At 37.9% G+C, this 8,298-nt stretch overlaps 1 protein-coding gene across 1 annotated transcript; it reads right to left on the bottom strand.

Moving 5' to 3' along the window:
• Window positions 1-479: 479 nt before the first annotated feature.
• Window positions 480-5,350, bottom strand: grpel1 (GrpE-like 1, mitochondrial). The gene is made up of 4 exons (XM_030162693.1): window positions 5,227-5,350; window positions 2,277-2,424; window positions 1,902-1,983; window positions 480-1,578 (listed from the first exon to the last, which is right to left on the bottom strand). The coding sequence occupies exons 1-4, from the start codon at window positions 5,292-5,294 to the stop codon at window positions 1,232-1,234; spliced, it is 645 nt and encodes a 214-aa protein (XP_030018553.1). The 5' UTR covers window positions 5,295-5,350; the 3' UTR covers window positions 480-1,231.
• Window positions 5,351-8,298: the final 2,948 nt, after the last annotated feature.

The following is an 8,298-nucleotide window of genomic DNA, read 5'->3' as shown; positions in this document are numbered from 1 at the left end:
CATTTGAACAGGATCTTAAACTGTGCTGTTTGTAAAACAGAATTTAAGTTTGAACACAGGAAAATTTTGTGATATAACATTAGATCTTGTTTTGATCAAATAATGTGTTAAGTATTTGTAGATATTTCTGGTGTAATTAAATTTTTCAAGGAAATAATCATTTTAAAAAAAGAAACAAACAAAAAGTTGCCTTTTTAACAGTATCATGATATATCGTATCATGATCCTAGTATTGGGATTTGTATCGTATCGCCTGATTCTTGCCAATACACAGCCCTAGTGACATAATGAAGCTTCATTTGGGGAGTCACGTAATATTTTGCCTGATGAAGCGAGGCACCAAAACATCTTGTTGCGATACTTCTGCTGTGTGAAAGCTCGACATGGACTCGAGCGTCTGCTTCTAGTGTAACATCACTAACTACTGAAGTTTACTCTGTTATTTTTAATGTGAAAATAATACATAACAGCCCAACAAACCTGTGAAAGTGACTCAGTTTATTCTGACACTGTCAGTTGGGACAAAGGTCCACATAATAATGTTTAACAGATAAACTTGTTACTCTTCGGTGCCACTGAGTCAAACTGTGGCTCGACTCCACGCTGTCAAGAAGCAGCCTCCTGAGGAAAGGTGTTTCAGAATAGAACAACATATGAACTGTTGGATGTTTCTGCTGCACTCTTCTTTCTTCACACGATGAATTAAACTCACAAAAAGAAAACAGACAAATTCAAGATTCTTATTTAAACTTCTTCCGGAATGATATCAGCAGCTGAACGTGAACATCTCAAACATTACTGTAGAAACAAACTAAGCCTGTTCTGGTGCTTTTTACTGACTGTTTTACGTCACAGCTCACCCAAAAGACGTGTTATATTACAGTTTGACCACTTGTTTTCTCTTCCAGTTCAGATGCAGGTTTCAGGTGGAGCCTCTGCCTGTGATCGGCTGAGTTTCTTAATCATAATCAATTCCTGAATGAAATGACACGACAGATGACAAACTGTTATTTTACTGTGTCCTCTGCTAAAAACAGTTTGGATATTGTCTGGATACAAAGTTCAGTTTGGTTCCTTCTTTCTGAAGTACCTTAGGGTAGGGTGGTGTGAGGACAGGCCTGTGGGTAAAGGGTGACAGGGTGCCATGACCAGTCCGCTGTACCTGAGGTCATCCACTGGTCGCCCAGGCCACACAACAGTCCCACCTGGTCACAGACACACCCTGGTACTACTAGGGGGCTTTGGCCACACCTACCAAAGCTGGCCTGAGGGTGCGGCCGTGAAGCTTGTAGCCCACTTTGGTTACTACGGCGACAGTGCCCGCTTCCTTGCCCTCTACGGGGGCGTGGAAGAGCGCCTCGTGCTCGTAGGGGTCGAACTTCTGGCCGTCGGGGTTGAGCTTGACCAGGCCATGCTTGGTGAACACCTTCTGGATCTGGACCTCGGTCATCACCAGGCCATCATACAGGTTCTTCAGGTGAGGGTTCTGGCTCGTCACTTCCTCCTTGGGCACGCTTTCCGTGGCTTTCTCCAAGATGTCCGCCACCTCCAGCAGGTCCTTACAGAAGCCCTGGATCCCTGGAGAACACAGTTAAGTTCCATTATAGATTATTCAGAACACAGTTATCTGGTTTTTATATTGAAACTGGACATTTTTTATTCTGTCCTCCGGGTTTTTACAAGTAAAACCATTCATTCATACCTGTCACTAAAATACGATCATGGATATTCTCATAATAAAACAGCAACATGACAATTGAATGCCTTCAAACAACACTCAAGTGGACCTTCAGTGACACCTGGTGGTAGAAAAATGTGACTGCAGAGGACTAATACCATTCTGCAGTGAACAACCTGAAAAATGGAGAATTACTAAACATAACATGAACAGAGGAATTTACCATATAGTTTAGCATCTTCAATCATCTTCTGACTCCTTGTCCTGAGGTTCTCTGTGTCTGCTAAGGCCCGCTTGTACTTTTCCTGGAAATGAAGACACTTTAACTCACTTATTTCTCATTGATGTGTGTGTGTGTTTTATAAATAAAAATGACTTGACAATATTACCTGACAAACATTACAAATGTAAATATCAGTATCAAGTAGCACTCCAGTACTAAATAACCCAACTAACACAGGCATCTTTACTGAACAGACACTTTGAAATTTCCCAGTTTACAGATTAATAAAGTATTAAAAACATAAAAAGAAACATAACTTTTCATAACCTTTAATCATATTGGTGTAACAGTCAAATGTACCAGTGTCAGACTTACTGTCATGCCCTTGAGTTGCTCCTCCAGCTGGGTCTTCTCCTCTATCAGGGTTTTCTCTGCTGCACTCTGTTCCGGCCTTTCAGCCTCCTCCTCTGACCCATGGCCATTCTTCTGCTGAGTTGCCGTACATAACAACCGAGGTGATGCTCTGCGTGGGAAGAACAGAAATAATAAGGGACTTGTAGAGCGTTGGCAGCTGCCTTTCTGTCTGGATTATGTTGGCAACCAAGGTGAAATATGCACATGCACACCACTACAAGATCTTAAAGGTCTCTACAAAATGACATAATTACTGGGTTTGTGACATTTATCAGACAGGAGACAAATTATAAGTATGTGTGAAAACTCTACAAAGTATTTAGTTCAAGCTTCACCCCAAACACTAATTTAGTTATGATTTCAAAGTCTGGGCCACTGAAACACATTTCACCGTAGCGTGTCTATACTTGGCACCATTTAAAAAAAATAAGATATCTGGTTGAAATTTGTGCTGAATATCAAGAAACAACATGTCATTTAAAATATCTCCACCTGTTTTCACATTTTGCACACGTTTGATCGTTTATAGCAGTGTTTCCCTTTCTGATCCACGGCACATATTTTACATTAGTTGTTCCTGTCAGCAGCAAAAGAGATCAGCAGTGAATTGGTGTGGTCTGTCTTTCCTCTTTACTTTCTGGGTGCTGAGAGTTCAACTTTAGTGGCTGTGAAAGCCAGGGGGTGGAGATGATTATAATACTAGAAAATGTCGCTTTTTATGCTGTCAAAAGTGACACGGAGAGGCGTAAAATACGCCGTTCTGAAGAACCAGAAGACAGCGCTTTTAATGCTGCTCTTGAAACAGTACATTATGCTGTAAAAAATGGCGCTTTGTGTGAATTTACGCTGCATTTTACGCCATTTTGGTCATTTGGACGCTGTTTTTTTATGGTGTTTTTAAGACCAGACATGTTCTGGAAGTGGTGAATTGTAATAGACTTGGCCTGCCATAGAGGGGGGCTTTATCAACAGAACACACGCATCGGGGTCAGTTCACTTTCACTTTTATTTTGCAAAGGCAAACAGGAGATTGTTGTTGTAGAGTGGATCATTGGCGCATGCAGTCGCATACATACATACATCATGTGCATCGCTTAGAGTGCCAATCAGCTGAAATTTGATAATTTTCCATGGCACAACTGATGATTTCTCATGGCACAGTTATGTGCCGCGGCACACCGGTTGGGAAACACTGGTTTATAGGATTTACAATAAAATATAATTCCATCATATCACAGCATTTGCCCTCATGGTGAAACTCAAACTTTTAGCTTGATTCATTTCAAGAAAATCCATGACGAACTGGTTTATCCACTGTGAGTTTGTATGGAGTGATCCATATGCTATGACCTGTCAAACTCCTAGACATTGGTTTCTTTTTTTTTTTCTTTTTTTTTTAAACTGCAAACATCATTACTCCTTAAGACAATTTATGTTGTCTTTTTCCTGGCATTTGTAAGCTGGCTAAACTGCCTGACAGCAGTGTATTTTGGTTTTCTGTCCAGACCTCCTAATTGGTTTCAGACAGCTTAATTAAGAATACTGCCAAATGTACAACTGCCAGTACTTCTGAAAAAGTAGTGCAACCACTACAGCATTGAATCAGGTGTAACACTTGCTGTAAAGCTGAGACACAAGTGTCTGATTTCTAGTCCTAGAATGCATTTAAGTAAGCTAACCCTGTGTTTGTACAAATCTTATATAGTTCAGGTTTTCCATTTTGCGCAACTTTATACTTAAGTATAAAAAAGTATTGTTGTTAGTATTCCACTGCATTTAACAGCTTTAGTAACATTACAAATTAAAGTTTTTCTATCCTTGTCCTGTCCAGTGAAAACCACCTATCTCTACATGTGTTGATGCTGTTTGTGATAAAATGAAGAATGTTCCTTAAATTGAGAAAATTGTCCATCTTAACCTGAATAAACTGTTTAGAACTTGGATTTACTGGAGAATGTACTGTATATACACCTATGATAAATTATGGTTCAAACTGAACAGCAAAGCAGCAAACAGGATGATCTTATAGACCATACTGTATTGTTTAGATTTAAATACCCTAAAGTTCATAAAACAGCTAACATGAGCTCAACCTTCAACATCCACAGTGGTAATATGGGACCAAAAACATCATAAGTAATAAAACAGTAGGGACCATTTTACTGCACTTCAAATACGTTTAATACCACAGACTTTGGACACAAAACAAATACCTGGGGTGGGATATTCCTACTGTGTGGTACTAGTACTTGTAATGTTGTGTTATGTTGAAATGACTCAAGGCTGCGTGGGTCTCCTTGCCACTGTATGTCACGTAATTTCATCATCCCTCTCTGACCATCAGACTGGTAAAAAGACATGATCCTAACCACTTTTAACCGAGTAGATAGTTACAAACTGTATATAGAGGTTTGAGATGGAGGTAAAATAAGATGTTACTGAATGAAGTTTGGTATGACAACACTCCGATCCCTGAATATAAGACAATATACTGAAAACAGCTGAAACACAACAAAGCCCTGCTCATAAGATATGCAAGAACTGACAAATTGTTTAGTCAAACTACATATTTTAATCACTATTATGAGCTAGCTTAGCATGAACATCCTTATCTTCATATACATGATGAGTTATGTCATCATCTCAGTTTATACAATGACGTGCTAACAGTTACATGTGCTACCAGACTACCTAGACTATTATGTACCAAATTATATTGTCCTCACATTAAACATCATTTATCGTTACTTTATGCCCGTGTTTTCCCAGCAAAGGTCAACATTGAGGACCATTTAACGTGGCTAACGCTGCTAGCCGGTCAAGCTATAAGACAGAAGCTCCCACCATTCAACCTGACAGAAAAACGGCATCTCCGTAAAGAACCCTTATGACATAAGTAAAACCTGATTACCTTATTATCGCCGGTGAGGCTACGAGAGAGTAGCTCTGTCTAACTGCACGAACACACCAACTCGCCATTTTCCAAATAACTGCAGGTGAAAACCTCCTTCTATCACACGCTGACAAAACGTACTAACTTGACAGCGGCGAAGTGCGATTTCGACCAATGACAAATCAGAGAGGGAAACGCCTCTCCCGTTTGACCAATCAGATTAAAGTAAGACTTCGACGTCATATTGTAGGTTGGTTGAGGTAAAGTTAAAGGTGAAAATCAAGCATGTGATTGACCAAGGACAACTATACAACTGTTATCAAAGAGCACGGCTCATCCCATCTCATCTAATATTTAAACCTTGGCCCTATTTAGTTTTTATTTACAGTTCATTGCCTTTCTCTCGGTGAAGACTGTTCAAGATAATTGACAATTCAGTGCTGAAAAACAGTAGTGTATAATATAGAATCCATCCCCAAAAACACAGAAATGAGTTTTTGTCAAATAGTTCATAACTTACCAACAAATGTAAGTGTAATGGCATTCATACTCATTTATTTGTTTTACTTAAATTATATAAAACTTTATTTGATGTCTAATTCAGTGTCTGAGTGAGAAACAGCTTTTGTTGAGCTGAACCCTTTCATGCATACTGGTCACTACAGTGGACAGCTATTCTAGAGTTGTTCTCCTGTATATTCATGCGTTTTGTTGTTCTTTTCGTTTTTTATTTATTTATTTATTTTTGTTTTTTTACACATATCTTTATTAAAGTTTTAAGACACTACATATCTTTTCTGACATGAATTGGTAACATTATGTAGATCTCTCCTGAGCATAAACCCCCAGAATCACAAGCCCTCCCCATAGTTTTCACACAGTTTATCGGTAAATACATGTTTCTGTGCGTCAAAAATTAAACGTGTGGTGTCCAGCAGAGTGGACATTTTTGCAACTTCATGAAAAATAGGTTCATAAGAATTTTTTTTTTCATTATTTTTTTTTTTTTTAATTTTAAAATTATTTTTATTTTATTTATTTTTTTTTATTTTTCAGAAGAAAATTTTCAATCGCATTGTTTGTTCAATCGCACGCCTAAAGAGGAATAAAAACACTCAGGAAAAAATTTGGATTAAGGTTCTCATAATTTGTGCATGAAAGGGTTAAACACTTGGAAAATGTTTAGAATAACTTAAGCTGCAAAGGTGGCTGAATGCCAGTTTGATCCAGCATCTAAAAACTCTCAGAGTCTGAGTTGTATTCAAAGTATTTCCACATCCATATTGAGGTTATTCCACAATGAAAATACAACACTGAAGGTAAAAGCAGCAAGACTCCCAACACAGCAGGTAACAATGACAACAAATGACATGAAGGCAGATGCAGAACAGGTGGAGGTGGGTGGTTAAAGACAAGCAGGCAGAAGCATCAATGATTACTGGGTATATTTAAATATGGCAACCTGCAAGAGATTAGCCAATAGGATCTGCAGAATAGAATCAGCTGATGTGGCCTGGCATTGAGATCAGCCGCTGTCAATCACTTACTAATATATGGACTAAACTTGACTTTGTGGCTTTCCTGAACTCGTGCTGTATAAATACAATCTGTCTTCAGAGTTTAGATATTCTTTGCCTCCTTGAACTGTGCTTCCACATGAAACAGAGTTTGGTCAAAGGTAAGCAGCAGCATATTAAGTACTTGTAACTGGAATTCACCCCCTTAGATGTTTTCTCCTTTTCCTGCTTTCATAAATGCTATCATATTCAATATAATGTGGCTTTTTGACAAGAATTTACAATAAAATACTTTTAACCCATAAAGACCAAAACAGCCACCAGCGACCAAAACCATCTACTGATCTAAACTGTTTAATACCTGTTGATCCACTAATCCTATCAATACATGTAAATATTTGGTGTAAAATACAGTTTGTCATCTTTTCATGGTCATCAGATATGACCCATTTGGACGTTCAGAGGCTCCGTAGTGAACATGGAAACACCGTCATCTTCTACAACATTGATTCACCAGTAAAACCCATGGAGCTGGATCAATGACAGTGGATGGAGATGCTTGGCTTATGTTCAGTTAATGATATATTTTACTGAAATAATCTCTTTTTCTTCGGTTTTCTTTGTTTTTTTTATATAATAAACCTCAACTTTAATCGGAGCTTTTATGAGCATTTACTTGATCAGCAAATTAAATAATGAAAAATAGGCAAGGCAGGTTTACTTATATATATATATATATATATATATATATATATATATATATATATATATATATATATATATATATATATATATAGCATGTTTCATGTACAAGACAATTCAAAGTGCTTTACATAAAACATTAAAAACATTACAGCAGAAGCAATAAAAAGTATATAGGCATGAGAAAAACAAACAAACAAACAAAACAAAATCAGATAAACAGATAAATCAGATAAGCAGATAAAACAGATAAAAACTTTAAGCTTAAAGGAATACAAACTCTATTCAAATGCAGCTGAGAACAGGTGGGTCTTTAACCTGGATTTAAATCAACTGAGTGTTTCAGCTGATCTGAGCTTTTCTGGGAGTTTGTTCCAGACATGTGGAGCAGAGAAGCTGAACGAAGCTTCTCCATGTCTGGTTCTGACTCTGGGAACTGACATCAGACCGGATCCAGATGACCTGAGGGGTCTGGTGGGTTCATACCGAGTCAGGAGGTCACAGATGTATTTTGGTCCTAAACCATTCAGAGCTTTATAGACCAGCAACAGAACTTTAAAGTCTATCCTCTAACAGACAGGCAGCCAGTGGAAGGACCTCAGAGTTGGACTACTGTGGTCCGCTTTTCTGGTCTTAGTGATACCTGATTTTGACTGAAAAAAGGCCAAACGCAGAGGATAATATTGTAATAAATGGTGATAAATCACTTAAAAAAGATTAAATAGAGAGAAAAATTAATTTGGGAACTGATACAGAAGTAGCATTGGGTCTTCATGGGTTAAAGTGAAAATGAATTTTTACAATGTCAACTAATTAAAGATATTTGTAAAAACAAAAGGAGAAAACATCCTGCACTGTAGGTTCCTATATT

Source organism: Sphaeramia orbicularis, chromosome 18, assembly GCF_902148855.1.
Source record: "Sphaeramia orbicularis chromosome 18, fSphaOr1.1, whole genome shotgun sequence".
Taxonomy (NCBI): domain Eukaryota; kingdom Metazoa; phylum Chordata; class Actinopteri; order Kurtiformes; family Apogonidae; genus Sphaeramia; species Sphaeramia orbicularis.
The sequence above is the reverse complement of the archived record's forward strand: the minus strand, read 5'-3'. Positions and strand labels throughout refer to the sequence as shown.